Below are 20,411 nucleotides of genomic sequence, written 5' to 3' on the forward strand. Positions count from 1 at the left end.
GTGGGATAGAGAAGAAAATGAGAAACTAGCTAAAGAGGAAAATGTAGCTAAAGTTTGGACTATTACCACCACTAGCAATGCTAATGATTCACATGTTGCTGCACCTCCTACTATCAATGGTAAAATAATTGGTGTTGGCAATGCTTCTACTCCTAGTGCAAAGCGCGCAAAATTACCCGAAACTCGCTAAAACTCGCTGAAACCGCCCGTGATAAAACCGCTGAAATTTTTTCCAACCTTGGGGATGATAATCCCATTGCTTTAAATTGTAATGATTTAGATTTTGATGATTGCCACATCTCTGAAGTTATAAAGTTCTTACAAAAACTTGCTAAAAGTCCCAATGCTAGCGCTCGTAAACTTGGCTTTCACAAAACATATTACAAATGCTCTCATAAAAGCTAGAGAAGAGAAACTAAAACTTGAAACTTCTATTCCTAGAAAGCTAGAGGATGGTTGGGAGCCCATCATTAAAATGAGAGTCAAAGATTTTGATTGTAATGCTTTATGTGATCTTGGTGCAAGTATTTCTGTTATGCCTAAAAAAGTCTACGATATACTTGACTTGCCACCATTGAAGAATTGTTATTTGGATGTTAATCTCGCTGATAATGCTAAAAAGAAACCTTTGGGGAGAGTTGATAATGTTCATATTATGGTTAACAATAACCTTGTCCCCGTTGATTTTGTTGTCTTGGATATTGAATGCAATGCATCTTGCCCCATTATATTGGGAAGACCTTTTCTTCGAACCGTTGGTGCTACTATTGATATGAAGGAAGGTAATATTAAATATCAATTTCCTCTCAAGAAAGGTATGGAACACTTCCCTAGAAAGAGAATGAAGTTACCTTATGATTCTATTATTAGAACAAATTATGATGTTGATGCTTCGTCTCTTGATGTTACTTGATATACACTTTCTGCGCCTAGCTGAAAGGCGTTAAAGAAAAGCGCTTATGGGAGACAACCCATGTTTTTACTACAGTATTTTTGTTTTATATTTGAGTCTTTGAAGTTTTTTACTACTGTATCAACCTCTCCTTATCTTAGTTTTGAGTTTTGTTGTGCCAAGTAAAGTCTTTGATAGTAAAGTAAGTACTAGATTTGGATTACTGCGCAGTTCCAGATTTCTTTGCTGTCACGAATCTGGGTCTACCTCCCTGTAGGTAGCTCAGAAAATTAACCCAATTTACGTGCATGATCCTCAGATACGTACGCAACTTTCATTCAATTTGAGCATTTTCATTTGAGCAAGTCTCGGTGGCCTAATAAAATCCATCTTTACTGACTGTTCCGTTTTTGACAGATTCTGCCTTTTATTTCGCATTGCCTCTTTTGCTATGTTGGATGAATTTCTTTGATCCATTAATGTCCAAGTAGCTTTATGCAATGTCAAGAAGTGTTAAGAATGATTGTGTCACCTCTGAACATGTTAATTTTTATTGTGCACTAACCCTCTAATGAGTTGTTTCGAGTTTGGTGTGGAGGAAGTTTTCAAGGATCAAGAGAGGAGTATGATGCAATATGATCAAGGAGAGTGAAAGCTCTAAGCTTGGGGATGCCCCGGTGGTTCACCCCTGCATATTCTAAGAAGACTCAAGCGTCTAAGCTTGGGGATGCCCAAGGCATCCCCTTCTTCATCGACAACATTATCAGGTTCCTCCCCGAAACTATATTTTTATTCCGTCACATCTTATGCACTTTGCTTGGAGCGTCGGTTTGTTTTTGTTTTTCGTTTTGTTTGAATAAAATGGATCCTAGCATTCACTTTGTGGGAGAGAGACACGCTCCGCTGTAGCATATGGACAAGTATGTCCTTAGGCTCTACTCATAGTATTCATGGCGAAGTTCTTCTTCGTTAAATTGTTATATGGTTGGAATTGGAAAATGATACATGTAGTAACTCTAAAATGTCTTGGATAATTTGATACTTGGCAATTGTTGTGCTCATGTTTAAGCTCTTGCATCATATACTTTGCACCCATTAATGAAGAAACACTTAGAGCTTGCTAATTTGGTTTGCATATTTGGTTTCTCTAGAGTCTAGATAATATCTAGTATTGAGTTTTGAACAACAAGGAAGACGGTGTAGAGTCTTATAATGTTTACAATATGTCTTTTATGTGAGTTTTGCTGCACCGTTCATCCTTGTGTTTGTTTCAAATAACCTTGCTAGCCTAAACCTTGTATCGAGAGGGAATACTTCTCATGCATCCAAAATACCTGAGCCAACCACTATGCCATTTGTGTCCATCATACCTACCTACTACATGGTATTTATCCGCCATTCCAAAGTAAATTGCTTGAGTGCTACCTTTAAAATTCCATCATTCACCTTTACAATATATAGCTCATGGGACAAATAGCTCAAAAACTATTGTGGTATTGAATATGTACTTATGCACTTTATGTCTTATTAAGTTGCTTGTTGTGCGATAACCATGCTTCTGGGGACGCCATCAACTATTCTTTGTTGAATATCATGTGAGTTGCTATGCATGTCCGTCTTGTCCGAAGTAAGAGAGATCTACCACCTTTATGGTTGGAGCATGCATATTGTTAGAGAAGAACATTGGGCCGCTAACTAAAGCCATGATTCATGGTGGAAGTTTCAGCTTTGGACATATATCCTCAATCTCATATGAGAATAATAATTGTTGCCACATGCTTATGCATTAAAGAGGAGTCCATTATCTCGTTGTCCATGTTGTCCCGGTATGGATGTCTAAGTTGAGAATAATCAAAAGCGAGAAATCCAAAATGCGAGCTTTCTCCTTAGACCTTTGTACAAGCGGCATGGAGGTACCCCATTGTGACACTTGGTTAAAACATGTGCATTGCAAAGATCCGGTAGTCCAAGCTAATTAGGACAAGGTGCGGGCACTATTAGTATACTATGCATGAGGCTTGCAACTTGTAAGATATAATTTACATAACTCATATGCTTTATTACTACCGTTGACAAAATTGTTTCATGTTTTCAAAATAAAATCTCTAGCACAAATATAGCAATCGATGCTTTCCTCTTTGAAGGACCATTCTTTTTTACTTTTATGTTGAGTCAGTTCACCTATCTCTCTCCACCTCAAGAAGCAAACACTTGTGTGAACTCGTGCATTGATTCCTACATACTTGCATATTGCACTTGTTATATTACTCTATGTTGACAATTATCCATGAGATATACATGTTACAAGTTGAAAGCAACCGCTGAAACTTGATCTTCCTTTGTGTTGCTTCAATACCTTTACTTTGATTTATTGCTTTATGAGTTAACTCTTATGCAAGACTTATTAATGCTTGTCTTGAAGTACTATTCATGAAAAGTCTTTGCTTTATGATTCACTTGTTTACTCATGTCATTACCATTGTTTTGATTGCTGCATCCACTACATATGTTTACAAATAGTATGATGAAGGTTATGATGGCATGTCACTTCAGAAATTATCTTTGTTATCGTTTTACCTGCTCGGGACGAGCAGAACTAAGCTTGGGGATGCTTGATACGTCTCCGACGTATCGATAATTTCTTATGTTCCATGCCATATTATTGATGATACCTACATGTTTTATGCACACTTTATGTCATATTCGTGCATTTTCTAGAACTAACATATTAACAAGATGCCGAAGTGCCGCTTGTCGTTTTCGCTGTTTTTGGTTTCAGTAAATCCTAGTAACGAAATATTCTCGAATTGGACGAAATCAAGTCCCGTGGTCCTATTTTGCCACGAACCTTCCGGAAGACCGAAAGGGATACGAAGTGGGGCCACGAGGGGCTGCCACCATAGGGCGGCGCGGCCTAGCCCTTGGCCGCGCCGACCTGTGGTGTGGGGCCCCCGTGTGGCCCCCCACGCTGCCCTTCCGCCTACTTAAAGCCTCCGTCGCGAAACCCCTGAGGAAAAAAACCACGATACGGAAAACCTTCCAGAGACGCCGCCGCCGCCAATCCCATCTCGGGGGATTCTCGAGATCTCCTCCGGCACCCTGCCGGAGAGGGGATTCATCTCCCGGAGGACTCTACACCGCCATGGTCGCCTCCGGAGTGATGAGTGAGTAGTTCACCCCTGGACTATGGGTCCATAGCAGTAGCTAGATGGTTGTCTTCTCCTCATTGTGCTTCATTGTTGGATCTTGTGAGCTGCCTAACATGATCAAGATCATCTATCTGTAATACTCTATGTTGTGTTTGTCGGGATCCGGTGGATAGAGAATACCATGTTATGTTAATTATCAAGTTATTACATATGTGTTGTTTATGATCTTGCATGCTCTCCGTTATTAGTAGAGGCTCGGCCAAGTTTTTGCTCTTAACTCCAAGAGGGAGTATTTATGCTCGATAGTGGGTTCATGCCTCGCATTGACACCGGGACAAAGTGACGTAAAGTTCTAAGGTTGTGTTGTGCTCGTTGCCACTAGGGATAAAACATTGGCGCTATGTCCGAGGATGTAGTTGTTGATTACATTACGCACCATACTTAATGCAATTGTCCGTTGCTTTGCAACTTAATACTCGGAAGGGGTTCGGATGATAACCCGAAGGTGGACTTTTTAGGCATAGATGCAGTTGGATGGCGGTCTATGTACTTTGTCGTAATGCCCAATTAAATCTCACTATACTTATCATGACATGTATGTGCATTGTTATGCCCTCTCTATTTGTCAATTGCCCGACTGTAATTTGTTCACCCAACATGCTTTTATCTTATGGGAGAGACACCTCTAGTGAACCGTGGACCCCGGTCCATTCTTTAATACCGAAATACAAATCTGTCGCAATACTTGTTTTACTCGTTTTCTCTCGCAAACAATCATCTTCCACACAATACGGTTAATCCTTTGTTACAAGCAAGCCGGTGAGATTGACAACCTCACCGTTTCGTTGGGGCAAAGTACTTTGGTTGTGTTGTGCAGGTTCCACGTTGGCGCCGGAATCCCCGGTGTTGCGCCGCACTACATCCCGCCGCCATCAACCTTCAACGTGCTTCTTGGCTCCTCCTGGTTCGATAAACCTTGGTTTCTTTCTGAGGGAAAACTTGCTGCTGTGCGCATCATACCTTCCTCTTGGGGTTCCCAACGAACGTGTGAAATACACGCCATCAAAAGCATCAACACCAATATGCTGGAGAGAGCAGAAACACACAGTAAGCAGAAAGTGAACGACGATCCGTAGGATCACTCGCCCACGTAGCATCCGAGTAGCACTGGAGCTGGAGAGAGCTAGAACGAGGAAAGAAAAGGCGACGAGTGATCGTGCCACGAAGTTAACGAAGAACACGGAGGAGATGACTGTAGTGAACAAGTGGTAGGAGCTGAGACAAACCGACTCGGAATATGAACAGGATAAGAAATATCGGGACGAGTGACAAGCAAGATAAACAAGACTCCCAACAAGATGACGATAACGTGTGGGATCGGGAAGAGGATCACCATCGTAGGACGAAGCTTAACATTAAGCTCCATAGGAGTATCAACCGTGCGCTCATCCCAAAGAGCAAGCACGAGCAAGAAGATCCCGAATGTACTTCTCCCGAGAGATAGAAAAGCCATCGAAGTGGAGGAAACCTCAATCCCAAGAAAATAGCGAAGAGGACCAAGATCGACCATGAGAAACTGATCACGAAGACGAGCCTTTACAAAGGCAATATACTCAGGATCATCACCAGTAATGATCATATCATCAACATAAAGAAGGAGAAGGGTGCGTCCACGAGGAGAAGTGTGAACAAAAAGTGCTGGATCATGAAGACTAGGAGAGAAACCAGCAGCAGTCACCACAGAGGCAAAGCGCTCAAACCAGGCACGAGGGGCCTGTTTGAGACCATAGAGAGAACGTCGAAGACGACAAACCATCCCATCGGGAACAGAATACCCATGAGGAGGCTGCATGTAAACCTCCTCACTCAACTCGCCATTAAGAAAAGCATTCTGAACATCAAGCTGGGAGACAGACCGGCGGCGAACGTAAGCAACAGCAAGAAGGGTACGCACAGTAGTCATATGAGCCACAGGGGCAAAAGTCTCATCATAGTCACGACCGTGCTCCCGCCGAAAGCCACGAGCCACAAGACGCGCTTTATAGCGCTCAAGAGATCCATCGAGCGAGTCTTAATTTTATAGACCCACTTACACGTGATAGGACGAACACCGAAGGAGGAGAAACAAGATCCCAAGTGCCGGTGCGCTCAAGCGCAGCGATCTCCTCTGCCATGGCAAGCTGCCATTCAGGATGACGCTCGGCATCCCGATAAGAAGTCGGCTCGGAAACAACAGAGAGACCATACTGACTAGGAGAGTAACGAACTGGAGCACGACGCTGACGAACAGGCCGTGAAGGGGGAGGCTCATCTGCAGAGGACAAGTCATCAGAAGAAGAGGAAGAAGGGACAGCATCGGAAGGAGCCGAAGCCGGAGAACGAGGAGTACTAGGTGGACTAGACGAACGAGAGGATGGCGCCGAAGGGGGCGCATCAGAAGTAGGAGGGAGGGGAGAAGGGACAACAGGGGGTGCATCCGGAAAAAGAAGAAAAGAAATATCATCCATCGGGTAAGTACCCGAGGTGGGGCGAGGATAGAAGGGACGTGTCTCATCAAACGTGACGTCACGAGAGATGCGCATCCGACGACCAACGGGGTCCCAACAGCGATAGCCCTTATGCTCATCACTGTATCCGAGAAAAACACACTCAACAGACTGAGCGGTCAGTTTGGTGCGCGGAGTCGACGAAGCGCGGCCATAACCGCGGGAAGAGGCCGCAAAAGTCGATGTAGAGCGGCGGGCCGACGTAGACGGATTTGACGAAGCACGGGCAGAGCCGCGTGAAGAGACCGTGAAAGTCGGTATAGAGCGGCGAGCCGACGTAGACGGAGTCGGTGAAGCGCGGGCAGAGCCGCGTGAAGAGGCCGCAAACGACGACGAAGAATGTCTAGCCGTCATACACGGAGCCAGCAGACAAATACCAAGTACCGAAGGGAGGCCCAAAGATAAGGCGGGATCAGCGGAAAAAGACATCGGGTAACAACAGCCGACGACAGTAATTTTTTATTTTTTTGCTTTTTTTTTTGCTTTTTTTTCAGTTGGAAGTCAACTGCACCACGTGCAAGGAGATCGATCTAATCTCAGCACGCAGCCAGCAGCCAGCCAGGGAGCAGAAGAAGCGGCCGGCGCGCCGATCAGCACGCAGCCAGCAGCCCCGTTTCAAGCAGGAGAGATCACCGCCAAGGACGGGCGGGTGGGGAATCGGAGCAGGCAGAGGCGGCCTCGCGCGGGTGATCTCCCGCGGGCGAGCGGGCGGCCTAGCGGGCGGCCTCACGCAGGGCGATCTCACGCGGGCCAGGAATCGGGCGATCTCCACGCGGGCGGGCGGGGAATCGAAGCAGGAGATCGAGATGCTCACTGCGTGGCTCGCGCAGGAATCGGCGGGCGGGCGAACTCGGGGGCCACTGAAATCGGCGGCCACAGACCAGGGAAATCAGCGAGCGGGCGGAGAGTCACGCGGTGGGACGCGGGCGGGCCAGAAATTCGGGCGCCTGGAGATCGAGAAGGCGTCGGGGAAGACTTCGGCCAAGGAGATCGGAGCCGATCGGGGAGCGGGGCCGGAGGAGATCGGCCACGGGCGGAGCAGAGGAGAGTCGGGGAAGAAGCCGGCGGTGGGACGGCCGGGAACAAGTCTTCGGAAGGATCAATTTAGCTCTGATACCATGTTAGGGAATATACTTGTTGTATTACCAGGGGGCCAAAGGCCACAATATATAGTACATGTACAGGTGCAAATATGCAGGAAGCCTCCTAACATATGGGGAAACTACAATATACAGATATATACTCTAACACGACCAACTGGAATATAATAGTAAAGATTAGTACTAAGTTCCATTACTTCATTTCTAGATTCTTTTTTTTATGGTCGTTTCGCTTTTTGCGCATATGAATTTGTTCAGACATCATAAGAGACCGCTATAACTACGAGGGCATAACCATATTATACATGTCATACTCCTCTCTAATGGACGGCCACCCAGGAACAAAGAGATAATAGACAACCTTGCTCATTAGCTTACCGTACAACCACATGCTATATGGGCTCTGGCTTGACGGAGTATGTTGTGTGAATCTGGGCCCTACACGACATGATGATGTAGGGGAATGTAGGTTAGAGCGGGTCCGTAGAGGATGGTCTGGGTGATCACTTCGGAAAAGTCTCGTCCTAGTCGATATTTGTCCATTTGAGCAAAATGTGCATCATGGAAGAAGAACAGACTAGGTCATGTGGGTAAATTTGTACAACCTCTGCAGAGTGTTAAATCTAAGTACTTAGCCGTGTCCCCGGTTATGGACAATTTGAGCGAATTGACAAGGCACATGTTCGAAAGTCTCCTCATCCCAACTTCTTAAATAAAATTTGATGGGTGAACAGGGAAATGACAATTGGTGTAAGCGACTATCGGCTAGTAGGTCCCGTGCCATTTCCATGGTCTGTGTCTACAGGGGTAGGTTCGCCCAAACCAAGTTGATCATGGATAGGAGGATTCACCGGGATTTACTGGTGGTTTCCAGGTTCATTGATTTCTATCAATGGTACCGCTTAATTAGTATGAAAGAAAATGATTTGACAAATGATAGGAGAAAACTGGCTTTATGCAAATATGCCTGAGCTCTACCAGCCAAATGTACACTTAAGTGTTAGGTCGCCATTTGAGTCCACTATAGTGTCATCTTGCCAATACAATTCAAATGTATTGACCATTCGTGGCTGTAACTTTTCATGTTGCAGATGTTTTGAAACACGAGTGAGTTACGATGGTTAGGGTTACGAGTCTATCCTCAACATGCTCGCATGTGGCACATGAAGACGAAAGACTCCATGTTGTCTATGTTTATTCGTTGTGAAACTCTGATGATATGCTAGCCTTGTGCTATGTAATTTGTAATCCTTTATGTAAATTCTGGATCATACGATGTAATAAAGACCCTTGTTTCTTGGTATTACATCTTGTACTGTGTGTGCTAGCGATTGATCCAGGGACTAGCACAGATACGCACAGAGATCGGCACCTTAAAAGGTGAGGTCGCTACAATGAGGTGTGGCACCGATGGCAAGGGCGCCATACAAAAGGGTTAGTCCGATGAAATAGTTTGGCTAGAGGGTCATTCCGTGCTTTTTTTCAGAAATAGGTTATTTTTGTCAAAATAGCCGTCCTCCAAAGCTTGTGCTCTTGATTTTTATGAATTCTTGATGTGTATTTTTCCTCCAATTAATTGAACTCCGTAAGGTCCCTTAAATTGAAAAAGAGGTTTTTCCCCTCCGAGAAGTAAATACCAAAATACTGAAACTTTGTAAGAAAGACCTGTAAAAATCTTCTAAAACAAGGTAACTAACTTCATTATCATGCATATATGAGGGTAAATCATGGATGATATGATATATAATTGGTGATACAAAATGCACGTATCATCATCCTAATTGTTCTTATCTCCTCTGCCCAACACACATCCTTAAGCCTTTGTAGCTTGAGGATCCAAACCCACCTTGCTCTACAATGCCTCAAATGGTTGTAGATGCTCCACGGCAACTCTATGCCCAAAAAACTTGAAAACATCCTTTGCAGCAGATTGAAGGTCCTTCTGGTTGAACCCCTTATCAATTGGAACCCCATTCTCGATGAACTCATAGTCCCTGTTGGGACCAAGGTGGATAGAGAAGGTGGCCATGTCATGATGTTCTTCTTCTCAATTGGGAAGCACCTATCAAGCACTGAAAGATATTGAAGTGGCCGCACTAACAATATTGTATTTGCCGACATATCAGACGAGTTTTCCTTCTCCTACAACACAAATCAGTTTACCGTAGTAGAAGAACAATTGCAATCATGCAACATCTAATATACAAAGAGCATCTCTAGTAGAACCTGTATTTTGTGACCTGTAAAAACAAGAGTATAGGGTGAGGAAAACACAAATTCTGTGCTCACCGGGCTGGTATTCGGTTTTTGTAGTTTCGATTTACCGGATCTGATCAGCACCCGCGAACTCCAAACCAAAACCGAAAACATCAATTGGACAATATGACAACAAATGCGACAATGTGTGACATTGTTTCACAACAATTTCACATCAAACATCCAAAATATGTGCAAAACATCTTCTTCACGCAATCATCCACCAGCATGAGGAAGAAGGAAGGCTCAAGCAACACCATCGTCACCTGTAGCACCTCCGGTGACACCACCACTCATTTAACATACACACGAACGAGCTCGGAACATCATGTACATTGTATAAACTATTTGGTTTGCTTTGTACTGTTCAATGTTTCTTTTAACGCACCATCAAATAAACTATTTGCCGACAACCAGTTGGTTGCGAGCTTTGATTTATGCACCATCAAATAGACAAGCACCACAGGAAACTGGCATTAAGGCATCAATCAGCACATGATGAAACCGATTGTATGTTGTTCCTCAAATTCTCCACATCTAAGTAAATTTTACATTCGATGAACTAGACCTACAATCCTCTGAAGCATATAAAAGCAGATACGTGCATTTGGAATCGTTTGGTGTAATGTAAGGGCATGACCAATGGTTGATATGACCATCGTATCTTAATTTCGCCACTTATTCTAGATACAATAAGAAAAGCATGATGTATAATGGATTTTTTTTATCTTATCTCTAGTAATGAGATATTTCTAAATATGTGAGAAAGACTGTTGCTGAGATGATCTCTTATCTAAAAGAAGATAACCATTTTTCATCAAGTACTGTAGATGGTGTTGCTAAGATATAACTATTGGACATGTCTAAGATACTTTTGTCGTGTCGGAAAATACATGATCTGTGTGCAGATGGTGTACGACTCAATCTTAAATGACAAATGAATGGGAAATTCATTTCATGTATAGACCATATGTCTACTCGCTAATGAAGGGGCAATTTATTTTGTGCTCCTACTCACACTCACCTATGATAGGATCTCAACACTTCCTGCATCTCCCCATATATACTCTAGTATAGCCCAACCCTGTGGAGATATACTCCTTGCAACGAGGCCATAGTCAACCAAAAACAATGATGCGAAAGCCCAAAGTAATCACTGAAAAGCTAATCTCTGTTGCATGTCTAGAAATAAACGGCACCGGGAAACGGACTGACAGCTATGCCTGAATGGATTGTTATTAATTAGAGGGTGCTAGACCAAGCAAATAAGCGTCAAGCATTTTCAAAAATAGGTTGCCTCGTCTCACTAATTCACAGGGTCCAAGTTTTAGCCCAGTACCGTCCCGAGCTGCAACAGACTGACCATGGATGGGTAGAAATAAACTACAGTGCGTCCTTCATCGAAAATACAAGGAGCGGAGCCTCGGGAGCTATAGCAAGGAAACAGGCTCACATGTATTCTCGACATTAGTGGGCAATTTTCTTAATCAAGGGGTTCCTGAACTAGATACAACAGAGAATAGCAAGGCCTCACATGCGAGGGGAGTCGGTGCGCACTGACATATGTGATTGTATAGGAGGAGTAGTATAAAATTACATGACTACAATTTTTTAGCTGGTTGCGGGTTCAAATGCAGTTATACCGAACCACCCCGATTCCAATAAGAAATGATGCGGACTCAGATGAAAACAAAGTTAATCACATATATACTTTCATGGGCACATAATTATAGTTCTAGAAAAACATGAGAGGGATTTAACCTTTTACCCTTGCATGAGTCAATTTTATAAGAGTATGGAGACATATTTTAGACTAAAACATAACCATTCACGAGATGGTATAAAATATAAACTAAATTGTTGAACCACCACTCTACCAATGGTACAAAGTTAGAACTAAATATGCTGGCCAAATGAACTGGGTCACTCAGTAACTACTAACTATGTGAGATTGGTCTTGACTTTTGACTCGAAAAAACAAATTATCCAGTTTAAAATATTCAAATTATCCTATTCAATTTTCGAATAATTCATACCTGCATGTTATTTGCTATACCATATCCTACCGTATTTAGGACGCCCCTTTAGAGTCGTAAATCGAATATAGATACCTTCAAACGGATTCAGACTCAGATTCGTCGTAAACCTTATCCTATCTGTTTAGACCTCTAGTGGCACGGCATTCGAAAAGAGTGTCGCCCATGGAAAATGCCGAGAACATGACAAGCATCATCCTCCACACATGATAGACATGCTGACACTTCATGTCACCACATTTCTTTCTCACCAAAGCAGTTATTAGCACCAAGAACAGTTCTACGCGGCAGCGACCAACGTAACACAAATGCATTCGTGACTGAACAAGAAAAACCTTAAGCTACAACAGCGTACTATTATGCCTCTAGTAACGATGCTCCGACGCCGGCCGGCGGCAACGCCTCCCTCCATGCAACTATGCAAGCGTCGCTACCACCGCTGTCAGGCAGGCAGCCATGCCGGGCGCGCTGCCGCTAGTAGGGGCTCTGTCCCTGCACGTTGCCGTGCGGGTCGTAGAGGCAGAGCGTGAGCGTGGCGCCGGAGGCGCAGCTGGCCTGCGCGCACCCGAGCTGGGCGGTGCGCCGCCACACCACCTGCGTGTACGTGCCGCACTGCTTGCCGGCGACGCAGCTGTTGTTGGCGTGGGTGTAGTACCTCCCCTGGTCCACCCACGACGCCACCACCTCCGCCGGGCGCGCGCGGTAGCTCGCCCACCCCTGGTTCGCGCCGTAGGGGCTCGCGGCCATGTCCGCGAACGCGCAGTTCTTGTTCAGCTGCTGCTCGGACGTGGTCTTCGCCGCCGCCGTCGCCAGGTCGGCGCTCCACCGCAGCGGCGCCACGCTGACGGCCGCTCGCGCCTTGTTGTGCGGCGCCAGGAACTCGTCCCCCGCCGTCGCGTTGGCCGCCGCCTGCGCCTTGCTCACCGCGCCCTTGCTTGCTGCCGGCAGCGCGCGGCCGCCGTGGGCTGGCGCGACGCACAGCGCGAGGAGGACGAGGAAGCACGCTGCGGCCGTCGCGCGGTGGCGGCTCTGGGACGCCATGAGATCTAGAGTTGGTGAGCCGAGTAATGGCGAGCAGTGCGCAGTGAGTGGGCACTCAAGTGTCTGAGCGAGTGAGTGCCGTCGCTAGCGAGTTAAGAAACCCGGCAGCAGCGAGCGATGGCTACGGGGCAGTCGATGCTGTTAGCTTGTTTGTACTTGTCGTTGTGGACGCGACGCCACTGCTCGTATACGGGTGAGTGGCGTGTGCCGTTCGATCCCGCATCGCAAGTAGTGGAGCGCGGAACATGGCGAGATCCGGGGGGTTTGTTGGGCGCATGACAGTATCTGATGAGATTTTTCTCGTGTCGAGATCCAGATCATGATCGACACGACGTTCCGCGGCTTGGACGGACGCAGGCAGTGCTGGCCGGTGCGGCGAACGGCCGCATCGGCATCGGAGAGCTTGCTGGTTACCGAGGGAACAAGAACGAGAGTAGGACATAGCAGCAACACAGATTGACGCCAAGTGCAGAGGGATCCAAGACCAAGTTGATTAATGGTTCTGATCGAGGATGATTCGGCGAGCACCGTGAAGATGCGTGCACAATCTTGTCAAGCTATTTGAATACTACACAACTTGCTCTGAAGATCACAACTCATACAAAATGCAGACTTGCTCTACGAAATCCAGATCAGCCCTGCTCTGCCCAATGGTGCCAGCAGTGGATCAGAAGAAAACAGCCAACTTCGACATCAAGCAAACTTTCTTCAGAGATTCAGTCCTGGCCAACTCATCAATACAGCAGGGAAAAAAATGGAGATCCTAAAGATCTGTACAGCAAAGACATCTAAACCTAACACTGCCAAACAGTACAAGATGTGCAAGAAACGACCATACAGTGCCGATGGAACCAGCCTTCAGGCTTCAGTGCACAATAATCAGAGCATTGTTTGAGGTTGGATGCACAATCAGGACAGCAAAAAATGCAGTACAAATCAAGATGACAGACGAATCACATCTAAGAGATAGCCCGCAATCAGAATAGCAGGAATAATTTAGAGTACGAATTACATCTAAGGAACAACTTAGAACGTTATCCAGCGGCAACCTATGTTCGACAGCACCGCTAGCACAAACTAGGCTCAACACCAACTAGCCTTCTTCACAAGGCAGGTACAGACTACTACTGTATGAACCTATTACTCCAGCTTCACCCCAGCAGATCCAGGAGCTTCTGCAGGAGGAGGCGGCGCATACTGTAGCCAGTCTTTTGCACAGAACAGCGCCTCCACAATTTCAGGACGCAGTGAGCTTCTGTAGTCATCAAGCATCCGGCTTCCTGTCGTTGCCGCTGAAAATATGGAGCCGCCGCTGCTCACCATAGACATAGGGATGGCCAGGATATCACGGGCCATCTTGGACAGTGTTGGAAACTTAAGGGTGTTAAGCTTCCACCAGTCCACAATCTCAAAGTCTTGGATGCGAGGCGTCAGGGCTTCGTCCAGGTACTGCTCCAGCTCAGATTTTGAGGGCTGGCTTATTGCGATCTCCGAAAGATACATGTCAAAGTCTAGAAGTCCATCCCCAGTAGAAGGTGCAGCTGCCGTATTGTTATTGGCAGACGCATTTTTATTAGCTTCCCCTGTCGAGGCAAGGGGCTGTGCAACATAATCCTTGTAAAGGTCATGAAGAGCATCATCCACCACCTTAACATACTTTGCTGCCTCGACGCCATAGATTTTAGAGTAGCTGAACTCCACAAGTTTCATCTTGAAACGAGGGTCCATGACAACAGCAATAGCCAGAACAAGGTTGCAGTCCTTCCAGTACTTGTCAAACCTCTCGTGCATCTCTTTGGCGATGCTACTAAAAACTTGATCTTCATGGGTTATGGCATTTGAAAGTTCTAGCTGAAGTTTCCACGCCTCATGGAAAAATAAGTTAGAAGTTGGATTTGCTGCTGCCATGATGCTATGTGCAGAATCATAGAGAAACTTCAGATAGTTGCAGGCAGCCTCCACCCTCTTCCAGTCCTCCGCAGAAGGTGACTCATTGTAGTTATCATCACATGTCTCTAGTGTGGTGAACGCCTGCCTATAATCCAAGGCAGCAAGCAGCATAAGGTAAGTGGTATTCCACTGTGTTGTAACATCAAGGCACAGGGTCTTGGTGCTGGGGATCTCCAGCTGCAGAGCAATCTCAGCAAACCTCTCCTCTCGGGCAGAAGAAGCTTTGATGAATTTTATGCTTTCGCGGATATTATAGATCACACCGTGAATTGAAGCAATCACATCATGTGCAACTGCATTGAGGATATTGGCATAGCACCTCACAACAAACAGCTGGCCCTTAAGCATGAGGTTGTTCTTATTGGAGAGATGATCTCTCAGATTTGCACTGTAGATATCATGGGATGAGCAATCATTATCCAATGTGATGGTGAATAGCTTGTCCTTCAAATTCCAGTCTGTTAGGCTTGAGCTAATAGCTTCACTAAGTGCATTTTCTGAATGGGGAGAAGACACCATCATGAAGTTGAGCATTCTTCGATGCACTTTCCAATCCGTGTCAATAAACTGCCCTGCAAGTGAAACATAGCCAAGAGTCTGACTAGTTGTCCACAATCCTATGGTGAGGCTGATCCTTCCAGGCATACTGCTCAATGATTGCAGTAGGCTTTCTTTTCCTTTCTGGTAAACAGCATACACCTCTCCCTCCATTGTATCAACATCTGCAACCCTGAAACGTGGCTGCAGGCTCTCAGTCAAAGCTGTGAAGGCTGGCTGTTGAACAATATGAAGTGGGTAGTCATGCAAAATGATCAGCTTCGCCAGATATGAGCTGCTACGGTCTTGATCAAATGTAGCATTCGCAAAGCCAGTGTATCTGTAACGCCTCTTAGTAGGACGTTCTGCGGTACCCTCACCATCATTGTCAGTAATTCCTCCAGCTGAATGCAGAGCCATCTTCCTCTCTTGGTTTTTTATCATGGGACATGAACCAAGTGTGATGTGCCTCTTGAGATGGCTAGTGCCTGCAATTTTTGTACCAGAACTGTATGCAAAGGTTGCCTTGCATAGGTTGCAGCATGCTCGTTGGCATCCCCTCTCACCAGGCACAGGTTCAATAGTAAAGTGCTCCCACACCAGTGATTTCTTTCTACGGCGTCTTGTTAAGGTTGGTGGGGTCACCTCAGCACTGACCAACTCATGACCATGGGCCATCTCATCACCATTGACCATGTCGTTCACATGAATCATCTCGTTACCATGGATCATGTCCTCGACTTGAATCATCTCATTACCATGGATCATCTCGTCATCATGAATCATCTCGTCACCATGAACCATCTCGTTCCCTTGAACCATCTCATCACCATGGATCATCTCGTTACCATCAGCCATTTCATTGCCATGTATCATCTCCTCACCAACAGCCATCTCATTGTCATGCACCATTGCATTTTCAATGCCGTTTGGTTCACCCATCCTGGAAAGGTTATCTGACGGAACCCAAAAGCCTGTCAAATAAAAGAATGTCAGGTGCATCGCAGTCAAATCAGAGCACTTGGAGTTAGGCTCGAATCTTGCATACCATTTTACTATAATAATAATATCGTGTTTCTAAACCACTCCCAATGCATATAGTTTTTCTCCATATGAGATTCAAAAGACACAAGTTCAAATTTGTATGTTTGAGATTTCAAGTAGAGCAGATGTTTCTTAATGTGGCAAGTTTTGTCAATATAATGACAATATCTTGAATCATCAGTGTGTTTTCAAGTAGAGCACTGTGACCTCTTGAATAGAAATGTGTCTAACAGTATAACAACAGAAGTATATTGTGCGTTAGAGAGAGATGCTCGTGATATTTCTACATAAGTATGAACATATCATGAAAGAAAAAAGTGGAACCGTGGATCTATCAAAAGCCAGGAAAACATCGTTCAATTAGGTGCGTGCCCCTGATTTGGCAATTCCATGGCTCCATGCATATATGCACATAAGTTGGGAGGCCACAAAACCTGGCATAGCTTCCAATATACAAAGGCCACTACGCACTTCCCACCGTTTCAAAAACAAACAAAAAAAGACTATTTACTTCCCAGTAACAAGCTAAGCTAGGCCGATAGCAACCTAACAGAAGAAACCTAGCTGGGGAAGCCCGTACCATCAACAACCAAAGCATTAACAGCATTGGCTCCACAAAAGATAAACAAGGATGTTCAGTTGACAGAATTACTACACATCCAGACTTGCAACCATGTTCCTGCAGAAGTGCAGGTTCTAGGCACCACTAATATGTGTTCAAACGTCAAGCGCTCAAAATGATGACCAAGAGTTGCCCACAATGCATGATTACCATTTCCGCCATACCAGGTGGCTACCATAGCCAGAAGTGCTTACTGTATTACAAGGAAATCCCACAAACAAGAAGTCACTGCTGAACAGAAGTCAGTCAGGCGGCCTCACATGGCTAAAACCAATCACAGAAACTAAGCCATCAACCCTAACATTGTCGACTGATTGGCTGATTTGTACTACCACGGCGAGGACAGCCGAACAATCCTACCCCGACCAGAAGAACAATCGACAGAGTTTGCACACGCAAAACCCCCCTATAATTAGCTCGGAAGAGAAACATATGAACAAAACAAGGAAATGGCCCGCATATGACAAATTTCGTTCTCCAGAGAGAGACCAAAGCCCCCGCTGCCAATCTTGTGAAATCTAAAGAACCATACGAACCCGCCCCGTAAATTATCGAACGATGCGCATACTCCACACAGCCGACCATCCATACAGACGAACTAGTAGTAGAAAAGCAAACGCGGCCAGATCTAAACATGTGAACCAATCGAATCCACGACGGCACGCTAGAGGAGGGGGCGCGCGCGAGGCCTAGAGGCGCGGAGGAGGGAGGGAGGGAGAAGGGAGTTTGGAGTTTGGGGGGCTTACGGAGGTGAGGGGAGGGGCGGAGATCCAAGTCGGGGGCGGGGCGGGGCGGTGCAGGATGAGGGCTCGGCCCAAGAAGAACGAAGGCCAAACCCTAGATCTGATCTGGGGGAGGGGACGGACCGGCTGCGGGGTCGTGAGGTGGGAAATTTTCCTTCGGGAAGGGAAAAGCAGCAGGCGGGCGGGGATTTATGGGCTCGCGGCCCACGGCCATGGGCCTGCCGAGCTGGCACGCCTGTGAGGCTGCAGGCGGGCCACGGTGGGGCTCCTCCGCGTGGACCGCCTATTTTGAGCACTCTGTCTCGTCCTTTCCGGGAGTTTCAATATTTTTATTCTGATTCTGATGAAAATCGGGAGTGGACCGCGGACGCAGGCTAGGCAGGCTACGGCGTCCGTCCGTAGGAGTCATCTTGGGTTTGGGCTGCCGTCGTTTGGTTCGGCTTCTACGGTTTCGACGTGAACCGTCCGATTCGTCTGCCGTGGATAAGCTTACCAGCCTGCTTTTCGATTGACATCCCCATGGCCTGGTTGCGGCCATAGTTGTCCACGGGAGCAGGTGAAATCGAAAAGTTCATCTCTTCTGGCAGTCTCATACAAGCACCTCTTTGCTTAGAAAAAAGAATTTTTTTTTTTTTCGAAGCACACTACACATCACAACTACACACGTACACTTATCTCTATAAATGCACGCACACCTTACACCCATGAGCACATAAAAAGACTATTCTAGAAAAATAAAACAATTAGCAATCTAAACTAAAATATATAGTTACTCCTCTGATCTACACTAACGGATTCCATTTTATCTACATACGGATGTATCTAGACACGTTCGTTGAACATTGTATCTAGATAAAGTTGAATCAATTCATATAAATCGGAGGGAGCATACTTTTCGGAAACACATTACAGACACAGACGTTTGATCGTAAATACAAACAAGTACTCGCTCTTATGAACGCACGCACACATACCCTAACTCTATAAACATATTTGAGATACCGAGTCCAAGAGAACTATCTGGTGAGTCTTACAGTTGACGAAATCACCTCACTATCAACGGAAAAGTACCCTCCGACCAAAAATATATTCTGCATTGATGAGACATTAGAGTGTGAAACCTAAGATTTGATCCCTCGTGAGTCAAGTACCACTATCTTCCTAAAACATCCTACCAAATGTTGGTTCTCAATATATAACTGCATGCACATGTTGGTTCTCAATATATAGTTGCATGTTTTGTTACAATAATTAACTCCGTTCTAAGCCTTTAGAATGCTAGTTTAGCTTTCTAAAAAAAAGGGTTATATTTGAAACGGATGTAGTATAATGAACACGGATATAAAAAATTGAAACCAGCATCTGACTTTTTTCTATGAGGGAAAGCCACCGCCGCTAATTATGGATCCTAGCATCCGACTTTATATGCTATCGTAGTCTTGACTAACCTCGAATGTTTTGAATAGCTACATTGAACCATCCAACATAAGAGGTGAAAACCTTGGATCGTTAAACGCCCCGTGCTTGGAGATCCACACCCCCACAAGGCAGTTGAATTTCTTTATCCCTTTGTGTTACTTAGGAGGTTCAGATGCAACTCCTCTCTTTCTTTCTCCTGTTTTATCCTATTATTCATAATCTCGGCATTTTCTCTCTAAAGCATTGAATGTATATCTACCAAACAATTGATATGATATGTTTTTACTACTGTAAAGTTGGACATGGCATGATTTTCTAATACTGTTTTCTTTTCACTAATTCATGTGTTCCAAGGAGGTCACCGAAAAACACAAGAACGGAAAATGGCATAAATAGAACGTCGTGGCATGTTGAAATCATAAATCAATTAAAAACACATAAATCAATAATAGTGGTTGTCTTGTCGCACCATAGAAAAAACACATATATTTTGGTATAGATAGAGTGTATCCAAGTACTTCATATAGACACATCTACTACAAAATATAAAACTTCCAAAGTGTTTCTAACAATTCTATGAAATTGGTGTAGAAAATAATTTATATAATTTTAACCCTTTCGAACCGAGGGACCTCTACAGAAAAATTCCTGAGTTGCTGCCAATTTCTCAATTTCACATGCCCTCACCCAAAAGGACCCCTTAGTTATCAACCATAGTATTAAGTCAATATATAACATATGTACGAAACAACTTGGATCATACATTCATACCTTCTTATCTTTTTTACGAAAATTTCACCGATCTATTCATAATCTTCAAAGGCAATACAAGGAATCCCAAAAGTAATAAAAAATATAAAAAGATCTTTGGACCACCTAGCGACGACTACAAGCACTAGAACGAGCCAAAGGCGCGCCACCGTCGTCGTCCCACCCTAATTGGAACCGAGCATAACTTGGTGTGGTAGAGCTTCTTGTAGTAGATAGACATGAAGTCATCATGTTAAGGACCCAAAGGACCAATGCAAAGAGAGTAATAACCATTGCCAATGAAGAGAAGCGTAGATTAGAAAGAA

General features: G+C 45.0%; 2 protein-coding genes across 2 annotated transcripts; both read right to left on the bottom strand.

The window, feature by feature from the left end:
* Window positions 1-12,453: 12,453 nt before the first annotated feature.
* On the bottom strand, window positions 12,454-13,020 carry LOC124702240 (STS14 protein-like). Its single transcript, XM_047234363.1, has one exon. It carries the CDS (start codon window positions 13,018-13,020, stop codon window positions 12,454-12,456), a length of 567 nt encoding a protein of 188 aa, XP_047090319.1.
* A 936-nt stretch (window positions 13,021-13,956) lies between these two features.
* Window positions 13,957-17,946, bottom strand: LOC124704085 (zinc finger BED domain-containing protein RICESLEEPER 2-like). The gene is made up of 2 exons (XM_047236328.1): window positions 17,920-17,946; window positions 13,957-16,481 (listed from the first exon to the last, which is right to left on the bottom strand). Exon 2 carries the CDS (start codon window positions 16,447-16,449, stop codon window positions 14,161-14,163), a length of 2,289 nt encoding a protein of 762 aa, XP_047092284.1. The 5' UTR covers window positions 16,450-16,481; window positions 17,920-17,946; the 3' UTR covers window positions 13,957-14,160.
* Between the last annotated feature and the right edge of the window lie 2,465 nt (window positions 17,947-20,411).

Source organism: Lolium rigidum, chromosome 3, assembly GCF_022539505.1.
Source record: "Lolium rigidum isolate FL_2022 chromosome 3, APGP_CSIRO_Lrig_0.1, whole genome shotgun sequence".
NCBI lineage: Eukaryota > Viridiplantae > Streptophyta > Magnoliopsida > Poales > Poaceae > Lolium > Lolium rigidum.

Coding starts and splice junctions, on each gene's coding strand:
- LOC124702240 (XM_047234363.1), bottom strand. CDS start 13,020: ATGGCGTCCCAGAGCCGCCACCGCGCGACGGCCGCAGCGTGCTTCCTC.
- LOC124704085 (XM_047236328.1), bottom strand. CDS start 16,449: ATGGGTGAACCAAACGGCATTGAAAATGCAATGGTGCATGACAATGAG.